Source organism: Drosophila serrata, unplaced genomic scaffold, assembly GCF_035046125.1.
Source record: "Drosophila serrata isolate PLE 108 unplaced genomic scaffold, ASM3504612v1 contig_240, whole genome shotgun sequence".
Taxonomy (NCBI): Eukaryota; Metazoa; Arthropoda; class Insecta; order Diptera; family Drosophilidae; genus Drosophila; species Drosophila serrata.
In genome coordinates, this window is record NW_028257138.1 from 5,410,722 (window position 1) to 5,430,488 (window position 19,767).

At 36.7% G+C, this 19,767-nt stretch overlaps 3 protein-coding genes and 2 pseudogenes across 5 annotated transcripts; 3 read left to right on the forward strand and 2 right to left on the reverse strand.

Moving 5' to 3' along the window:
• Window positions 1-1,343: 1,343 nt before the first annotated feature.
• LOC110183474 (lipase member H-A) lies at window positions 1,344-7,378 on the reverse strand. 2 transcript variants are annotated; one of them, XM_020951752.2, is made up of 6 exons: window positions 6,949-7,378; window positions 6,744-6,873; window positions 2,268-2,416; window positions 1,782-2,216; window positions 1,517-1,721; window positions 1,344-1,454 (listed from the first exon to the last, which is right to left on the reverse strand). In XM_020951752.2, the coding sequence occupies exons 1-6, from the start codon at window positions 7,022-7,024 to the stop codon at window positions 1,391-1,393; spliced, it is 1,059 nt and encodes a 352-aa protein (XP_020807411.1). In that variant the 5' UTR covers window positions 7,025-7,378; the 3' UTR covers window positions 1,344-1,390. The 2 variants fall into 2 exon arrangements, with proteins under 2 accessions (XP_020807411.1, XP_020807413.1); XM_020951754.2 differs by lacking the exons at window positions 6,744-6,873; window positions 6,949-7,378 and adding exons at window positions 3,623-3,764; window positions 4,637-5,274.
• Window positions 7,379-12,791: 5,413 nt separating this feature from the next.
• LOC110183442 (cathepsin R-like) lies at window positions 12,792-13,599 on the forward strand. The gene has a single exon (XM_020951721.2). The coding sequence runs from the start codon at window positions 12,792-12,794 to the stop codon at window positions 13,074-13,076; it is 285 nt and encodes a 94-aa protein (XP_020807380.2). The 3' UTR covers window positions 13,077-13,599.
• LOC147644001 (cathepsin L-like pseudogene) lies at window positions 13,197-13,599 on the forward strand (annotated as a pseudogene). The gene has a single exon (XR_015271275.1). The product of XR_015271275.1 is annotated as a cathepsin L-like pseudogene (transcript).
• Window positions 13,600-14,967: 1,368 nt separating this feature from the next.
• Window positions 14,968-16,143, forward strand: LOC110183441 (endoplasmic reticulum resident protein 44 pseudogene; annotated as a pseudogene).
• A 981-nt stretch (window positions 16,144-17,124) lies between these two features.
• On the reverse strand, window positions 17,125-19,619 carry LOC110183440 (C-type lectin 33A). The gene is made up of 2 exons (XM_020951720.2): window positions 19,446-19,619; window positions 17,125-19,391 (listed from the first exon to the last, which is right to left on the reverse strand). Exons 1-2 carry the CDS (start codon window positions 19,581-19,583, stop codon window positions 18,972-18,974), a joined length of 558 nt encoding a protein of 185 aa, XP_020807379.2. The 5' UTR covers window positions 19,584-19,619; the 3' UTR covers window positions 17,125-18,971.
• Between the last annotated feature and the right edge of the window lie 148 nt (window positions 19,620-19,767).

Below are 19,767 nucleotides of genomic sequence, written 5' to 3' on the forward strand. Positions count from 1 at the left end.
CTTTTTTTCTAAGTTATGAGATTTTTAAAATTTGATTTATAGACAAAATTGTCATATAAAATATAGATAAATATCGACTAAAGAAATTATATTATAGTTTCAGTCAGAAGCTTAAAACTAAGTGAAGGAGTCATTTCCGACCCTATAAATCATATATATTCTTGATCAGGATGAACAGCCGAGTCAGTCTAGCCATGTCTGGATACAAAAAAATTTTGATTTTTTTTTCCAATTTAAAAAAAAAAAAAAATTTACATTATCACAATTGCCAAAATTTTACAAAATTTTATATTTCGTTTAAATTAAAATTAAGTATGCAGATTTAATATTCTAATAAAAACCAGCATAGGACAGCTTTCAGAATTAAAATTAGTGCTTTTTTGGGTAAGTTATGAGATTTTTAAAATTTGATATATGGACAAAATTGTCATATAAAATATAGATAAATATCGACTAAAGAAATTACATTATAGTTTCAGTCAGAAGCTTAAAACTAAGTGAAGGAGGCATTTCCGATCCTATAAATCATATATATTCTTGATCAGAATGAACAGCCGAGTCGATCTAGACATGTCTGGTTAAAAAAAAAATATTCTAATTTTTTTTTCCAATTTTTTTCCTAAAAAATTTACATTATCACAATTGCCAAAATTTGACAAAATTTTATATTTCTTTTAAATTAAAATTGAGTATGCAGATTAAATATTCTAATAAAAACCAGCATAGGACAGCTTTCAGAATTAAAATTAGTGCTTTTTTGGCTAAGTTATGAGATTTTTAAAATTGGATTTATGGACAAAATTGTCATATAAAATATAGATAAATATCGACTCAATGAATAGTATCATAGTTTCAGTAGAAAGCTTGTAAAACTGTGAAGGAGACATTTTCGACCTTTTAAATCATATATATTCTTGATTAGCATCAACAGCTGAATCGATCTAGCTAACGCAGGACAAACAAAAATGTTGGACATTTTTTTATTTATTTTATTTATTTTTTATTCTAAAAATTATATTATTTTGGGAAAACTGGTACGTGGCAGATCGTGCTGTCGAAAGCTTGGAGGATATTTTGCGATTTTCGACAATGAGTAGAATAGATCAAGACAGAATACCTTAAGAGCTTGGGGCTAACGTTCGCTGGTAGTTGGCGCTTTTCCCTTTAGATTGGTATCAACTTCTACGGAAATCGACGCAATTTCCGGTTTTCCAAGAGCGGTGATACTACCTACCTGTACTGGGTGCCTAGGGAACCAAATAATGGAACTTCCCAAGAGGACTGTGTGCCCTTCGGTTACCATGACATTGTAGATACTCAAGATATTTTAAAGTAGTATTTAGTTCTTGCTTTTATTATGATACAATTACGACCCATCGAGACCCGGCTCCTAGGCGTTGACAAAGGGACAGTGTTTGGCATACGGCACATCGATGCAAATGCAGCCACGGGCACTGAAAGTGAATTGATTAAAAATAATTTACATATGTTATTTTTTCTTATATTAGAGACTCACTCATCGGGGGCATCATTGCCTATGTGGTACTCCCTCAGCAGAGAGGCAAACTCGAAGGGATTGATCTTCCCACTGACAGGCAGACGCTTCGGTCCGGTAAGATTTACGCAGCCATTGGGGCACGGAACCCCCATGAATTTTTTGTGCTTGAAGGTGGCCGTGGCCAAATAGCAGATACTCAGAAAGTGAGAGCATCGATATCTTCCTGCAATCGAAATTAGTTTTCTAATTAGTTTTCTTATACATATATTCATTGAGATCTTACTAATGGTATTTCCCTGGCAGAATGGCTGCACGCGTCCCCCATTGACGCAGTAGTTGAGGTGTCCAGTGTTGTCCTCCTGGCCCAGATACCCGGCATTGGTGTGGATCACCTGGATGACGTTGGCATCATCATGCGATAACCGGAATGTATTGCTCTTCTTGCGCTCAATGAGCGGCCTTGCCGGATCAAGGCCAATAATGCGATATTGTTTCTTCGTCAGATGATTACTGATCATCCCACAGATGTGGGCGCCCAGTGAGTGACCCACGCAGGTGATCCGTTCCCTCACAGCGCCGTAGTGCGTGAGGAAGGCATAGATCTGGGCAGTACACTGGGCCGTCAACCGGGTATTGATAAGCGAGTGCAGGTAGCAGGGATATCGACTCAATGGTCGCCAGTCCACGGTGATAACATTGAAGTCACGCGATAAGTAGGCTGAAGAAGGGTAACACTATTGTATAAACTTTAAGTTAATTTCCAACTTACCGTCCCTGAGGAACTGCAGATGAATATCAATGGATGTTCCATTGAAACCATGGATAATAAAGACTGTTTCTCGCTGCTTGCTGAAACCACCCTGATAGAGAGTTAATGGATTTTTTACATTTAAAGCAATCCCTCGACGTGGTCCATTGCTATAAGGAAGATAAGGTATCTATAAATATAACTGATAAAAGTTACAAGCAAAAAAAGTCTAGACAAAAGTCTTCTGAATTATAAATTTAATTAATCTTCTTTAAAATTAGTTTCATGTTGATTTCTTAGCAGATACTTTATTGTTGCTGCTAAAATGGCACAACCGGCATTCCCAGTGGCTATAAAACCGGAGAAACCTCTCGTGCGTCAAATAATCCAAAGAAAGAACAGTATCTGATGGCTTTCATATTGGGAAATTCGCTGTGGTGTCCAATATATGAGTTTCTACATACACCTAGCTTAACAAGAAATATGATAAGGAGTTGCCATGAAAAAGAGATAATTAACTTGGAAGAATCCTCTTAGAAAATCCTCATCATTATTTCATTAAATTACAATTTATACTACTTGTTAAAATTGCTTTCCCCGTACTACTTAATGACATTAAATAATTGCAAAAGAAAGCCCGATCAGCCTCTTCCCAGAACGAAGGTGTCAATCCGGTAATTTTCCGCTGTTATACAACCATCAATCTGTTAACAAACATCATGTAATTATCTTAAACACTCCATGTAACCGTAACAATGGCTCGACTACAGTCCAAAAATGGTCAATACCAGCTGCAAAAGTTGGCTCATCCTCGGAGGTGGAAGATCTTGCCCAGACAAGTCGGGTTACCTGTTCCAGGCGACATTTGTTAAGAGTTTTTATTTGCCAATTGGCAATAACCAATTGATGTCATCGTTAAACCACGTTTAGCGGTCAATGTGGCTTCTCCTCCGAGGCGGTCTGCTTTTCTCGGCGCATCATCTTGGCACCTTAGTGGGTCAGTGGCCGGTTTTTGCGAAACAAGTTGCCCGCCCGCCTATTAAATGCACTCTTATTTTTCGGCATATATCCTTTTGGTTGCACAAAGTATACACCGGCAGTTGACACACTAACCGAGTAAGCAGTTCCAGTTGCCTAACACCTGAGGAGGAACTTTCATCGCCAGGGATTTGGAAACTCTCTTCACGGAGCAGGCAACCATAAAGAATTTTTAATAATCGCTTTTGAAATGTAATAAATTATCCTTGTTTATAAGAAAGTGTCAAAAGCGTTCAGAGAAAGTTGATTGCCTCCATTTAATGATACTTTTTACATATTTGCATAAAGTTTAAAAATTATTTAATATTAATAAGAGCCTTTTTTCTCGGCAAACTTACGGCGTGTACAGTCTGTGATCGATATGGGGACTGGGACAAAAGTTCTTGTCGCGTAAAAAACAACGCATGACATTCAAGTCCAGGGCTCCACTGTTGAGCAGATTTTTCCAATCCCTTTGGTTTAGCAGCAGGGTTTGTGCATCTAAAATTGTATTGTTTTTTATGGCTTAATACTTGTAGCCTTTGTTATGTAATTTTATACCCTTGCAGGGTATTTTAATTTTAGTCAGAAGCTTAAAACTCAGCGAAGAAGTAATTTCCGACCCTACAAACTATATATATTCTTGATCAGCATTAAAATCCGAATCGATCTAGCTATGTGTGGGTAAAATTTATTTTTTTTTTCAAAATTTTGAAAACTTTATAAAAAATTGATACAAATATTGATTTTTTTAACTTTTTAATTGAGTATGCAGATTTGTTAACCTAACAAAAAGTAACATAGGGCAGCTTTTCGAATTAAAACTAATGCTATTTCGGTGGAGATATGAACTTTTTAAATTTTTATTTTCCAAAGAAATTGTCATATAAAAACATCTATAAATATCGACTCAAATAATGGTATTATAATTTTAGTCAGAAGCCAAAAACTAAGTGAAGGAGTCATTTCCGGCCCTATAAATCTCTAATAAAAAACTTTAATACAAATATATCGTTAAACATCTTTTTAAAGAATGCAAATATTTTAAGCTTGGTTATGGTCGATTATCTATTTGATCGTATAATTATATTTCAAACTGCAAGGTTATAAAAATTAGGCTTTCCGAAGTTAGTTTATTTATTTATTCCTTTATTCCAATAAAACATGGTAAAATTAGGCGTGTTTAGTTATAGTATATACGAATTTTAAACATCCTTTGTAAACAATTTACAACATATTTTTTAGGTGGAATGGGTTTTAACCGTGTCTATGTAAATTTAAGAAATACCAGAAACTATGAAAATTTCACCATATTTATTAGGAAACAAGGACTTCTTATTTCTTTCTTGTGTTGAATCACTGCTTTCTTGTACCTTTGGCGAATATTGTGAATATGCAAAGCACGACAAGATATTTCATTTTTTGTTTGTGATTATTTTAAAATATTTTAATATAATTTGTTTAAATTTTAGATGGAAGCCTAAATGAAATAATCTCCTTTTATTTATTTAGACACGTTTCTTTTTATACATTTTATAACTTGTTTTAGTTTTATTTATTTGTTTGTTTCAACACTACTTTATATTCAGTTAGTTGCCGCATATTATTGATTTTCATATATTAAATGGGGATTTTATTATATATATTTCCACATTTTGGAATTTCCTTTAATAAAATATTAGTAATTGTTACGGATCACCAATCGAATTATATTGTTGCGAAATCGCAATTCGTTGAATTATTAAGTTTTTCCAGGACTCGCGGGCTTCCTGCTCTCGTTTTTCATTTGCCTTTCACATTTCTTTGGTTTCTTAAACCAGATTCCACTCCACTTGTCGTCGCGTTTAAGTTGACAACTGGCACTGACTTCACATGTTTCTTAATTGATATCCATTGGTTTTTGTTAAACGCTTTCATCGTAATCCTTTGCATTGAAATTAGCAATTTTAATTTTTTTTTTTGGTACGCGGAGACCAACGTCTGGCACACTCGCGCTTCGCGTTGTAAATGTGCTGTAAAAGCGTGAAATGCGCAACCAAAAGAAAATGCAGCAGCAGCAGCAGAAATTGCAACTAAAATAGCAGCAGCAGCAGCAGCAACAGCAGCAACAGCAGCAACAGCAGCAACAGCAGCAGCAGCAACAATATTAGCAACTCAAGCAGCAGCAACTGCAAAAAAACTGGCTATAGAATTGCGTTCAGTCCCAGCTCCGTTGCCTTGTTGCCTTGACTTTGCTTCGGTTCGACTCTATAACGATCATTAGCTTTGGCTAATAAATAATATATAAGTATAGAGTTGCTCTGTAACAGCCATTGTGGCGGTTTTTGTGTCTGCCTCGCAGGCGACGTCTGTGAAATGAAAACTCATGGCACACGCAACGCTGCACTGATTTTGATTATGAGTTTTCCAGAGAGTTGGGAGTTTGGTTTTTTTTTTTCATTTCAATGCCATTGGCTTCTTCATGGTGTCTGCTTTTGTTATTTACATAACATTTTTGCTATATAGGAATGCAAATTCTTATAATTTTTCTCTGACGACAATCGGCAAGTTCGTTTCCTAAGTCTTTTGTTTTTGCTGAACCATTTTTCTCTCTTTGGTAACTGACTTAAGCCCAATTGCTTTCGCAATAACCTCGTTAGGGAGGGGTTCAAGGCAAGTTGGAAATGGAAAGGCCTAAAAGAAGTTGGCATGACTTTAAAACGATTTATCAGCCCAATCTGGGGCGCAGAAAAGTGAAAGATCGGATTGTGTTTCTAGGCTTGCGTGGAGCAATTGCCCATATATTAAAAAAAATTAATATATATATAAGCGCTATTAAGAAATGCATTCAGTATTTCATTGGAATGCACGAAAAATACAGGCATTTAGCCATATAAATACTTATTATATTGTAAATTGGAAAAAATAAAGGCGAGTCTTAACATAAATATTAACTCATTTCCATTTTACATCATTGATAGTTGATATAAACTTTGAAGTTGTTGGAAAAATTACATTTAATTGATGTGCTTAATACGTTAAAGCTGTTACGTTGTGAAGTAGTTTTATTTAAACTTAAGCTATAAGGATTTATAGAAGTTAGGAAGGAAGAATTAGGACACAAAAACCTTAATTTATTTTATGATACAACCTCTCAGTTAATATTTAATATTTAGGTATAATAAATAAAAAGTTGATATGATCATTGTTTACGTCAGATATTGTTTGACAATGTGAAGAACAAAGGAAGGTTGTACTTATAGATAAGCTAAAATTGTCTCTGTAATAATAAATTATTGAATCAACTTTTATTCTTGTTAAATTGCATATTTATTTAAAAGGAATTTCGTCAGTCTCTCAGTTTATTTTCCTTTCTTTTTATTAAGATTTATTTTTATTTAAATATAACTTCACTGATCTTAATTTATTTTCTTCAATTTAAACATAGATCACATCACCTTTTATGATACATTTCTTCACACTTTTCGCTTTCCTACTTACCTTGTAAATAGCTGAAATCCTATATATCTCTTGGGACACGTTTCCCTCAACAGTATGTGACAGTTGAGGGGATTCAGGTCGAAATTTCCGTTGCGCAAAAAGAACTGCAAGGCCTCTCTGTGGTTTTTTGCTATAACAAAATAAAATTGTGGAAGCCAAATCACATACACTACTCCTTATCACCGGCGCGATCTTTGCCACTTACACGCGTCCGTGAGCGAATTCAGGGAAAGTAGGGTCAGCAGTGAGAGTCCGATAAGGCCGGGCAGCATTTTGGCCATATAAAGTTCACATTTAAATTCGTAACACGGAGCTGCGAACCCCACATGGGGTTAAATGGAAGGCGTAAGTCTAATTGAACGCCACACTCGCATCGTTTTGTGCCAAAACTATAAAACTATGGGGCGCACCGACAGCAAAGAGCTTTTACAAAAAGCTGCATCCGCCTAAGAAAATGGAAAACGAATGGAAAATATCCGAAAATTGACACGAACGACCCGGCGCCATCGCCGTGGATTGGGTGACATTGCTTTGTGGCGAGGCAGATAGTCACTTGTTTTCATCTTTTTTTTTCGGTTTTATGTCCACAGAAATTGCGTGTAGCCGAAGCCCCGATTTCCATATGATCGAGTACACTGGAAAAATAGAAATAATAATAATAATAGCAAAAATATAACAATATAACAAGAAAGAAAACTACTTTGGTAAACCAAAGTTTATATACCCATCGAATCCTAAATTGTTTATAAATAAGCATAAAATATTTAACATTTTTATATGGCAATTTTATTAAGAAACTCATAACTGAACCAAAAATTAATTATTTTTGATACGAAAAGCAGTTCTGTGCTAGTTTTTAATAGGTTAATAAATCTGCATACTCAAATTGATATTTTAAAAAAATCAATTTTGTATACATTTTAAACAATTTTAACAATGTAACCCCTTCAAAAAACTGTGGAAAAATTAAAAAAAAATTTTTTTTTCTAAACACAGCTAAAATGATTCTGCTTTTTATTCTGATCAAGAATATATATGGTTTATAGGGTGGGAAATAATTACTTCATCAAGAAAACATTAAAAATGTCCATTATAGCAATTTAAATTCAATATTTTTATATGATTTTTGTTTTTAAAGAAAATTACCCTTTTCAATCATCATAACTAAGCCAAAAATGTATTTATTTAAAATTGAAAAGCTTTCACATGTTAGTTTTTATTAGGTTAATAAATCTGCATACTCAATTTTGATCAATTTTTGACCATTTTAATAATTATAAAATTTTGAAAAAATTGAAAAAAAAAATATTTTCCTTTCCTACAAGCCTAAACAGATTCGTCTGTTTATGCTGATTAAGAATATATATAGTTTATCGGGTTGAAAATGACTGCTTCACTGCTTCGGGAGCTTCAGACTGAAATTATAATACCCTGGAAGGGTATAAAATTAGGAGGTTATAAATAGATGATTTTAATTTTATTTAATAAACTTTTCACATTTTCTTTAACTATATTTAAATTTTGTTTTAGGTGTTCTGCAGTTTTGTTTCTTTAATTGGAATTTCACAATTGCCTATATAGTTGTAAACAACTATTGATTGCCACATGAGGACACCTGCAGGCTGCAACATCATCTACGGCAATAAAAAATAAAAATAATTAAAAAGCTCCACCCAATAAAAGCAGAGAAATAAATTGTGAAAAGTATCGATTATTTGGTTAAAAGTTGTGGCATTGATCTTATGAAAGTTAAACGTTATTACAAGACACACATTTCATTTCCAATTAAATATAAATAATTCCACTATGTAGTGGGTCAATTAAAGGCCAGGTTACAATAGTTAGGTTTATTATTTAAGGGTCAGATGAACCCAGGGGAGTTCATAGGCCCACAAAAAGAGCGACAAGTCAGGAAAAAGATCACAACTGCGGAAAACATCAACTACTTTTCCGCGGCAATTTTCTCAAACGAAAGTAAACATCGTAGGGTCGGCGACTAATTTAATAGATTGAAAGTAATGAGCTCGTTGGCCTACAACACCGCAAATCGGGGCTAAAGTCAACTGTAGCAGGCAGGAAAGACGCTTTTCATGGCTTTTTGATATAGTAAAGCCATTCAGTGGAAAGGAAAATGAATGCAAATGAAAAGGAAAACCGAAACAACGACACCGCATTGCAGTGAGTAGCAAAAAACCTGAGTCGCCGCAATTGTTTTCCACAACTTTAACAAGAGGTTGTTGCTCTATTTAAAAAGAGGTTCAAGATAGTGGCTTCCAAGGTTGTCATTGTTGCTTAGGAAAATACATAATACATAATTATTGGAATTATTTTATTAAGGGAAGCATGCCTGCTATACTTTGTTTTATAATGTTAAAAGTAAATAAATTTAAAAAGAGTCTCTTGGCAACGGTGTTAACTATTACTTCCCTTCTTTAAGTTTTCCTTTGGCTTTTCATGGTTGCTAGTTTCAGCCAATTAGTTTTTCACTTCATTTTGTTGTTAATGTCTCAACAAGCAATTGCATAAGGTTTTCCCAAACTGCAGTGATACTGAACTAGTTTTTGTTACACCTGGAAGGCATTGTCTTGGCTGCCGAAATCAAGCCCTTTAATTGGGCTTTGTAATTACGATTGGCATCTGGCTAATTACCTCAGTATTCACACCGAATGAATAATGTTGCAAAAAAACAAGTTTTCCATATCATTTGCAATAACCATCAATCAGTTTACAAATTAAATGATTTAAGCTGCCTTTTCTTTCGCTAATTAAACACATTTCAAATTAATTAAGCATGACCGAATAAATATTTTTAACAATTTTGTAGCTAGAGTGCAGAGTAAAATTTGCAAGTTATGGAGCATAACGGATACTTCCTGTAAACATTTAAAAAATACAAGTTCAAATAATGATTTTTCGATTTATTTATTTATAGCTTTAAAGGTAGAATGTTATATGGAAACATGCAACACGATATAAAAGTGAATTATGGATTTATAAAATACATTATTTTTACCCTATCATAGAGACGTATAAGTTGTTAAATAATATTACTGCAAAATATTTTCTTCTTTAATCTGGGACCTGAAATTAAAGCTAAATTAATTAATCTAATAATTAACTTTATTTAAACATTAATAACAGTAATATTCCTCCACTGAGCAAGCAGTATATGGTGGTGACATTCACTAACTGTTAAAATAATGCCTTAACATAAAGCTCATTCAGTTTGTTGAATTTCCAAAGCTCTAAGAGCTTTGTTTGGTCCATTATAAAAATACATTTCCTTCTACTATTCTCTATTTAATATTATAATCCTATTATTTTCCACCTCCTTTTATATTTAAATATATTAAAATTATATTGCTGAGTTTTGTATGCCCCTATAAAATTACCTTTTTGTTTACCTATCAAAAATATATTTAATTTTCCCAAAAATGTCTAGATTAAAAATTTCCATTTTAATCTAAATTCTTTTCACAATTTCAGAAAATAACTTTGAGCTCACATTTTCTCCCAATTTAATATTCTCGCAAACAATCGAATAAGCCTCCTTCAAAAGACCAAATCAAGAATAAAGTTCCATTGTAGCCTCCTTATTACTTATGCAAGTCCCAATCAATTTTCAATTTCTTTCCTATGCACACACTTTGTAAATTCCTAGCAATTTCCTTGGAAAATAATCGGAAAAGCTACTGCCTACTTACAGATAGTTTTAGAACTTGGCATCAACTTGCGATGCTTTTCAGCGAGTCTAATCAAAATTGGCCATAAATTCCAAGGAAAGAGAGTATAAAATTGCTCTGAGCTTTTGTTTTTGGCCCAGGCTGAAAGCCTTTCCCCACTTTCCCTCCTTTGTCCTAACTTTACTAATTAATTGTGCACTTGAGAATTTTTGAGCAAACTCTGAAACTTAGCGGGAAGATCCCACCATTGGGAAAGAGAGAGGGCGAGGGTTGGGTGAGATGTTTGGCTCTGGCAAAGTTGACGAGTAAATAAACTAACAATTTTTCCTACTTAATTAACAAAATTGTTTTAATGCCCCGCCCCTTTTTGCCCCGCCGGCTGCCAATTGAGGCGTGAAGTGATGGCAATGGCGACGCGATGCTGTCAACATTGACAGACTGGTTGAACGACAATCCGACCGACCGACTGGCTAAATGACTGAGCAAACAAAACCGAAGTGCGCCTGTGCTCCTGTGTTTTGGAGTATGGCAATAATTAAACTTGTCACAGGAAGGAGCAAAGGATGCTGGCGGCGAAAGGATTCTGGCCACATGGAAAGAAGGATGCAAATGGGCAGCACACAGGGATAAAGTCATACAGAAAGATGCCTTGTGAGCTAAACACTCTTAATGTTGGTTTCTACTTAGTGCCTATTTCAAATATATATTTTTAAAAGCTATGTTATAGTTATCATTGAGTTAGGCACATTTTAATTAAACAATAAAACGCAAAGTTAAAGAAATCTCTTAAAAAATAAATTCCAACTAAATTTTATCACCAAATGGAACAGAATTCATATAATTCATATATTATATTATTAACACATTAGATCACTAATAAAAAAATCACTAGTCTCTGGAAAATCATTGCTTGCTTAAAATATATAGAAAAACAATTATAAATATAATTGCTAAAAATTGTTATGGTGTGAAATATATTGTTAAAAAATCCTTTAAGTGGTTACTCAGTTGAAGAACCATTCTTCAGGTAATAATATTTTCTTCAACTTATAAGAATTGCTCATTTTATCACTACTGAAATTATAATCGGGAAATCATCAATGCAAAAATGAATCTCTATAACCTCTTAGACAAACAGACCATTCCGATTTTTATTGCAAATAACATTTGGATTAACATATAAAAGAGTTCTTCTTCAGTTTGGGATTGGCAATTGCAATGGCCACTTGGCTCTACGATAAATTGTGACTTTTGGATGCAAGATGCAAGAGTGTAACGAGAAGCTTATGAATTGCATTACAAAGTCGCATAAATTGTCGCATTCGCAATGCGGCAAAAGTGCGCGCAACAAATCGTTTTGGCGCCAAAATGCATTTATCATTTGGCAGAAAGTCGCATCCATGGCGAAAATTCAATCTGATGTCAGGAAACGCGAGAATTATGAGCTCAGTCCAGGGCTCAGCGGCTTCAGGAGGTGGTGTTTGAGGCTGGGTCGTCCTTGTGGGTGGTTTTTGGGGTGGTTTTAGTGGGTGGTTTCGCGGAGGGCGTTGGCGTGAAATGTCTCGGCTGAATTATGCGGATGCTTTGACAAGCTCTTTTTCCGCTCGGCTCTCCATTGACTTTTAATGGCTCCGCCTCGCATTATTGAGATTTACAGCTTGCCGATTTATTGGCCATCCAGGAATGGTTTATGGTTTATGGTGGTGGCTACTGCAGGTTTCGCGGGAAAAGGTAGAAGGATGATTAAGACTGACGGCTTGTATTGGAAATGTATATTCAAGCGAAAGTCTATCAGAAATGGTGATAAGAATTTTTTAATGGCACTTCAGTTTAAAGATTTTGTTTCATTCATTTGAATATAATGAAAAAATAAATATATTAAACTTAAGGTTTCATTGGAAAAAATTGTAATTTGCATAAATTACTTGGTTTGAATTTTAAGAATTTTAATTGACAGAAAAATATATTATTTAGACATTGATTTTAATGAAGCGTGTCATAAAAAAAATATGTTTAATCAGATCAAGAAAATATATCTATATCTATCTTATCATATCTAGGGTGGGAAATGATTACTTCATCAAAAAAAAAACTTAAATAAGATACGAATTTTAAAATCTTTCTCCGTTTGAGAAAAATATATAAATATGATTTAGCAAGATAAGGCAATCATGTTGTCATTTATTACTTGACTTGGTTTGAATTTTTCGATTTTTAATCAACGAATAAATATATTATTTATTGATTTTAATGAAGAGTGCCATAAATAAATCATCTTGAAATGATAACAAGACATTATCACTGTTCGGGGCTATAAAAGCTTGGACTCTCTGAGACTGATCAGTTGTCGAATTGTATCACTGCGATGGATTACGTTTGGATGCAAAAGCTACTCTCCCTGCTGCTCTTGGTGGATCTGGGATCCCCGGACCCCTTCAAGTTTTATGAGTATATTACGGATGAAAAAGATTGGCGCCATTATGGTTATATCTCACCTGTCCAGAATCAGGGAGAGTGCCAAGCCAGCTGGGCCATGTCAGTGGTAGGTGCTCTGGAGGCTCACACGGCGATTAATAACCACGAGCTGGTGGAGCTATCAGCTCAGCAATTGATCGACTGTGCACCGCATCCTAACAATGGTTGCCATTAAGGAAAGACTAACGATGCCTTTCATTATATTGGGGATCATGGCATCGCTTCCAAGGCATCATATCCCTATCGTGCTGTCCAATCAAATTGTAGCTACAATTCCAATTCCACTGCTGGCAGGATGAAGTTCCTTGTGACCTATCTCAATTCCGATGAGAAGCGACTGACCGAACTTGTTTACAACATTGGACCCGTGGTGGCGCACATAGACAACCAACACGAGTCCTTCTTAGAATATAAATCAGGAATCTACCATGAGGAGAATTGCAGATCGGATATGGAAAACCTAACCTTACCTGTTTTAGTGGTGGGTTATGGTACGGATTGCAAAAATGGCAGCTACTGGATCCTGAAAACCTCCTTTGGACTGAATTGGGGAGAAAATGGTTACATGAGGCTGGCCAGGAATAAAGGCAACATGTGCGGCGTCTCAACTCTGTTGGAATATCCCTATGTCGAGAAGTAATTAAAACAGACTGATCAACAGAAATAAACCTTAATAAAAAAAGTGTAAAACTTTAAAATCTGTTATAATAAATTCTTACATTGGCTCATCCCGGCTTAAAGTATTTTATCCTTTCATCTCAATTAAACAGAGGACAAGTCCTTTCGATCCCTTTTCAATCTAACGCTACTTGAATTTACGACCTTCGTCCTGCCTATCCACAAGTTCAACGGCGGCGACTGATTTATACAAGTTAATTAACACTTTTGTTGGCCTAACCCCCGAAAATACAATGAATACCGAACGAAGCCATTCATAATATAGCAAAGAGCATATGGGTAAGTCCTTTATTTTGTACACAGCCTCCTCACAGCTCCTCACCTATGTATGTCAACACAAAAGCGAAACAAAAAGGACAATTAAACCCTTTGAAAAAAGCAAAGCAGGGAGGCAAAAATCAACACAAACGCACCACACAAATACAAGAGAGAGCTCTGAGCGGTGAAGGTCAGACCACAAACCCCTTTTTGCAAGGACAACGATTTATTGGATATTGTCGCTGGATTTTCACAACATTTTATCGTCTCCAGACGGACGAGATAAACGCAATAAACAATTGCCAGAGCCAGAAGGATGATCAGGGGGAAGGGTGAGGAAGGGTGTGGAACATATTTAGACTTTTCTTAAGTAAATTATTGCTGAAATCGACAGGCAGACAGCAGGCCCGGAAGCTCAAATGGGCGCAAAAATGTCATTAAATGGCAGCCACGGCACAGGCGTCCTTCCACATTCCCTTCCTCTTCCCCTTTTCCAGGCAATCCATCCTTGCTTGTGGAGAAGGCGGGCAAGTTGTTGTTTCCGTTTCCGCCAGAGCTGAGGTCCTTTTGAAATCCTGGCGACAACTCCTCATCGTGTCTGTGTGCCTTCTGTCTTTTGGGCTTGAAGCTCATTTGCGAAGTTGCCGCTGCAAATATTTGCTTAGCCTTTTGCACCCGGTCCAAACGATTACCCGAAGGAGTGAAGGAAGCGGGCCATGTCCTGGCCTTGTTTATTTTCGTTAGACATTTTCGCAGCTCGATATGGCGACACTTAACCCTTTAATGACTGCAAAGCTGTTTGATATTTTCTCTGGAAATTGTCTGTTATATTTGTGGATTTTGCTTTGGAAAATGTTATTTACGAAATGGTTATCGATATGTAGGAGAACTTTACTTTGTAAGGAATGTTTTGCCAAATGTTATAGGTATTTAAAGAACGGATATTAGTTAAAAATTGTTTCCCCTTAGTTGCTCCGTACTCATATATATGTATATTTCTTGAATTTCATAGTCATATTTACCTTATAAAAATCGTATAATCAAGGCATTTACATTGCTTTTCCGACCAAAACCCATCCAAGTTCACCGACTTTCCGATGTCAGTACAAGTTTAAATTTCTGCTGCTGACATGCTGACTCTCGGTGTAAGTTTGCTGCTCCTGCTGCTGGAGCACTCTGTGGGCATTCTCGCGGCCACCTCGAGTGTGGCCCAGATCGATGAGGCGAACCTCAATGACACGCTGCAGTCCAACGAAGTGGTGTTCCTCAACTTCTATGCAGATTGGTGCCCCTTCAGCAATCGCCTGGCGCCCATTTTCGAACAGGCAGGAAATATGCTTAAGATGCAGTATCCCGAGCCGGGTAAGGTCCAGCTGGGAAAGGTGGATTGTTTCAAGGAACCGATGCTGGCGCAGATCTATGACATCCGGAAGCTGCCCACGTTGCGTCTCTTCTATCGGGGACAACCTCTGCGTCGCGAGTTCCGCGGGAAGAGATCCAGTGAGGCCCTGGTGGCCTATGTCCGGTTGCAGCTCCGTCCACCGATTGTGGAGTTCGAATCAACCAAGGATCTGGCCATCATTGATCCCAGTCGAAGGTCTATCATCGCTTATTTTGAGGAATACGAAGATCCGGTGATTGCAATTTTCGAGCGTCTGGCGGATCGCTTCAGGAACGACTGTGATTTCTATCAACATGTCGGTATTATGTGGGAAAGGAATCCATCGGCAGTGCCCACGGTTCTGCCCAGTCTGATCTTTCGGCCAGATGTGACCCGTACTCATGGTCATGATGAAACATTCCAGGGAAATGCCTTAAATAAGGATGAGCTGGAGCCCTGGATCCTGGAGCGTTGTGTCCCTTTGGTGCGGGAAATTGACTTTCATACCGTCGAGGAGCTAATCGAGCAGGGTCTACCGCTTCTCCTTCTTTTCCACCATCCAGATGATCTTCTGTCCGTCAAGGATTTCAAGTCTATCGTGCAGATGCAGCTGGCCGACATGAGGGGCAAGTTCAGTTTTGCCACTGTGGACGGTCTTCTGTTCGGGCACTCGGTGCACCACTTGGGCAAGACCACCAAGGATCTGCCGATTATAGCCATCGATTCGCTGCAGTTTATGTTTCCATTTGGCAAGTTCTCAGATCTTTATATTCCGGGCAAACTTAGGCAATTCCTTGATGACTTTCTCAGCAAGTTTACGAAGAAAACAGATAGTCCGCCACCGGATTCAACCCCCGCCAAGTCCACCTTCAAGGAGCTGGGTCCCTCCAAGCATCGGTACTCGCTGCTCCATGATGAGCTGTGAGCAATGGCTCCTCGTTCCGTTTCTGTTTGTGCTATTTTAATAAAGTTCTCCTTGGCTTGGTCTCCTGCTGCCAAGCATTTTGGGAAAATGCTCTCGAAAATAAGCACAACACTGGACAGCATGGAATGAGTATATATTTTTGGACATTTTCCAATATCTTGTAAAGTAAATAAAATAACTAAGGCATGCTTAAGTAATTTTAAAGTCGTTGAAAATTATTTTAAAGGAATTTTTTTTAATTTGTTTTTCAATATTTTGTTGGAACATATTTAAACAATTTTTTAGATATTTGTTTATATATTGAATATAATTTTTTGCTTAAAAGAAAGACCTTTTAAGAGGAAACATGCATTTTTTATTTATTAAATATTTATTTGCTGTTACAAAACACAAATAAATCCCCAACTATGTAAGTTAGTGTCCTTCAGCCCGAAGCTACTGTGTGAAATTTTTGAGCTGCAGCCGGATAGTAAAAATAGTTTACCTTGGCAAACACGGCAAGGAACAAATTGCCTGCAACTAAACATAATGGTTAAACAGACACCTGCTCAGGGCTTCCACTTCACTCGGGGAAAATCACTTGAGAGGCTCCGCCGGAGGTCCCAAGGATCCTACCTCGTCCTTATCGCAGACCTAACGCTCCAAAACAGATTCCGACCTTTCTCTCAACATAATTTGCTGTGGTTTTGCATTTACTTTGCATCTGGAGGATGCTTCAGGCAAAAACAAAACCAGAAACGGTTATAAACAGAGAAAAATTGGCTAAACAGAGTTTAAGTTTTTTTAAGAAGAATTAATAATATAAAATAAATATACTAGTACAAATTGTTGATCTTAAAAAAATATAAGTTAGTAGTCTATATGACCATTTTAAAGGATCGAAGATCAAAGTCCACTAGGAATAAAATATTCTAGCAAAAGAATAATGGCTTTAAACATCTAATATTGCAAAAAAAAAAATATATATATATATATATATTTTATTAAAACATTAAATACTTGGATAGTCATTTAGCTTATCAAATTTTTAAAATTTTTTTCATTGTGTAGGGTTGTCTTAAGAAGCAGCTCAGCTGCATTAGCCTTGCGCTGCAGCTGATTCCTTCCATGTTTCCATCTTGGTTCTGGGCCTTATGCAGCTTCTTGCACTTCCGTTTCCGGTTGCCCTTTGCCCCTGCCTCGTGCCCCCTCGTTACCCCCCATCGCACTCGACTCAAGCGTTTCAGTTTGTTGGCTTTCTCGTCTTGCTAGCTGCATTTTCATCCTGTTTGCAATCACTCCGTCTCCGAGGTCCTTGCGGTTACTTCCAAGCTAAACAGGATAAGAAGGGGAGCAGGAAAAGGATTGGAGACAGAGAAGACTGCACAGAAGTGCTTGTTTTTTGGGTTTGTTCTTGTCGTGTTTCCCTTACTTTTTTTTTTGGTTTTTAAGTTGCTTGCCATTTGCACAAAAACATATGCGCATATCTAATTCGAAATTGTTTTCCTTGGTTAAGGATTTGCAAAGCTTAAAGGACACTGTTAGGGAAAATTAGGAGCTATGAGGAATGTTTCGTTTAATAAATTTAATTTGTATTATAAAATACACCTAACATTCGAAAAAATTCTTAACTTTAGCACATTAAATCCTTTTAATCTTTATGCTATTTTAAATGTAACATATCTATTAAAATTTCTTGCAGTGTGCATTACGCATTTGTATGTAGTTACAGCCTGTTTCCACTTTGGTAACTTGGCAGCACGCGTTATTTGCACAGCAAGTTGAAGCTCATTTACAGGACAAGAGGAGCACGAAAAGCATACGCTCCTTGAAGGAGGAGTAGAAAACTGGAAGCTGACTTCTCTGTGAAACTATTTTTACTTTGTTTTTAATTTAATTAGCACCCAATTTACCAGCCTGTGTGTGTGTGTGCTCTCTCTTTGGCCCATTAGCGGAACCGACGGGCGGTGGGAAATATGATTTCCAACTTGTGTGCTTTACGCTTTTCTTTGAGGCGGCACAGAAAGTTCCGCCTCTGCTACACATATTAATTAATCGCATTAAAATGATTTGCATTTGCCAAGGAAAATGTCAGACTTTTGTACTTTGCACAGAGTCAGCCAGCTCTTATTTAATTAAACACAATTTATTAATAGTCTGGGGTTAACTTGGGCGGCAGGTGTGAAAGGAAAGCGCTGGGAGTTGGCTTGGATAAAAATTGTACTGAATGATTGATTGCCAGGATGAGTGCCAGGGACACGCCAATCTCAGGGGATGAATATGACCAGGACAGGTGCTAGTGCGATTGCAATTGTAATTCCCCTAAATGAGTCCTCTGTTTCTTTTTTGGGGGGACAAAAGGGCGATTTATATTTGTTAGTTTCCTTGACTAAGAGTTTTATTTCGCTTTGTTTCTTCGCAGTGAAACTTTTCTTCATTTCAATGGAATTTTCTCAATTTACCCAACTTTGGTAGCAGCGAAAACATTTTCCTTTTAATGAGCTTTTGTTGCTTGCACTTCTTCTTTGGCCAGGAAAATGCCTTATTTCTTTCGTGAGAACTCAAGCCAATTTGAGAGCTACTCGATAAATGCCATAAATTTGAGAGGAGGGAATATGACTTATGATATCTAGCCTCTCCTGTTGCGAAGTACGCTTCTCCTCCTGGCCATAACGTCAACACATTTTTTATCGGCTTAGCCGCCGGTTTTTGTTTATGGCCTTCTATGGTTTTCCTGTGTATGGAGTGCGAAATACCGACTAGAAAAGAGTTCACTTTTTATAGCTAAACTTAATTTTTATTTTCTTACTTTTTTATATCACACACATTCGTATACATAAATAACCAACTCAGGGGATATTTATGTCAACCTCTATGAATTGTTCCTTCCTCAAACACAAATACTTTTCGGTGACCAATGTGTTAGCTTCGCAGACAAAAGGAAACTCGTACAGTTCGCACTCGATATTGTGGTAACCGAAGCCATTGTAATTAGCATAGGCCACGCAATCCTTTCGATTGATCCTGTTCGGTTGATTGGGACACCAGGGCGTATACGTAACGGCTTTGCCATTACGATTGCGAACGAAATTACTATCAGTACCCAGAGATGTGAGTCCCGTCCAAATGGAGTCCTGCCAGCCGTTGACAAAGGGGAGTCCCAGGACCTTAAGAGTGGCTGTCAGCAGCTGCCTGTCCTTGTCGTCGTCGAAAATCACCAGTGAAGAGTTCAAATTGTGGCACTTGCGATCAGCATTGAACCAATTGGCCTGCGAAAATTCTATTAAATGGGTTTCTTTTTTTCTAAAATATATATTTCCCACCTTTTCATAAGACACATAATAGCACTTTTCCCCTATGAAACTAAAACCCTTAGGACAACTGGTTTTTACTTGACCTACAGCCAAGGAAAATGTGAGCAGAGCGCTGAGGAATACCAACCTTTTGGCGGTTAAAGCCATGGTAAGCTACTGACTGATTTCGTTCAACTTTTGCCGGACTTTATCAGGCCAATCTTTACGTACATATCTTATCCGTAAAAAAAACATTGAGAGTCATTAAATATAAAAAATATAGACCAGCTTATCAGATAATTATTATGACTAACAATTAGTCTAATCAAAAGGGGAACCCTGATAAGTAACT

Coding starts and splice junctions, on each gene's coding strand:
- LOC110183474 (XM_020951752.2), bottom strand. CDS start 7,024: ATGGCCAAAATGCTGCCCGGCCTTATCGGACTCTCACTGCTGACCCTA. Junction 6,874..6,948: donor GAATTCGCTCACGGACGCGT/GTAAGTGGCAAA, acceptor ATTTTGTTATAG/CAAAAAACCACAGAGAGGCC. Junction 2,217..2,267: donor TCTGCAGTTCCTCAGGGACG/GTAAGTTGGAAA, acceptor ACCCTTCTTCAG/CCTACTTATCGCGTGACTTC.
- LOC110183442 (XM_020951721.2), top strand. CDS start 12,792: ATGGATTACGTTTGGATGCAAAAGCTACTCTCCCTGCTGCTCTTGGTG.
- LOC110183440 (XM_020951720.2), bottom strand. CDS start 19,583: ATGGCTTTAACCGCCAAAAGGTTGGTATTCCTCAGCGCTCTGCTCACA. Junction 19,392..19,445: donor ATTATGTGTCTTATGAAAAG/GTGGGAAATATA, acceptor GAATTTTCGCAG/GCCAATTGGTTCAATGCTGA.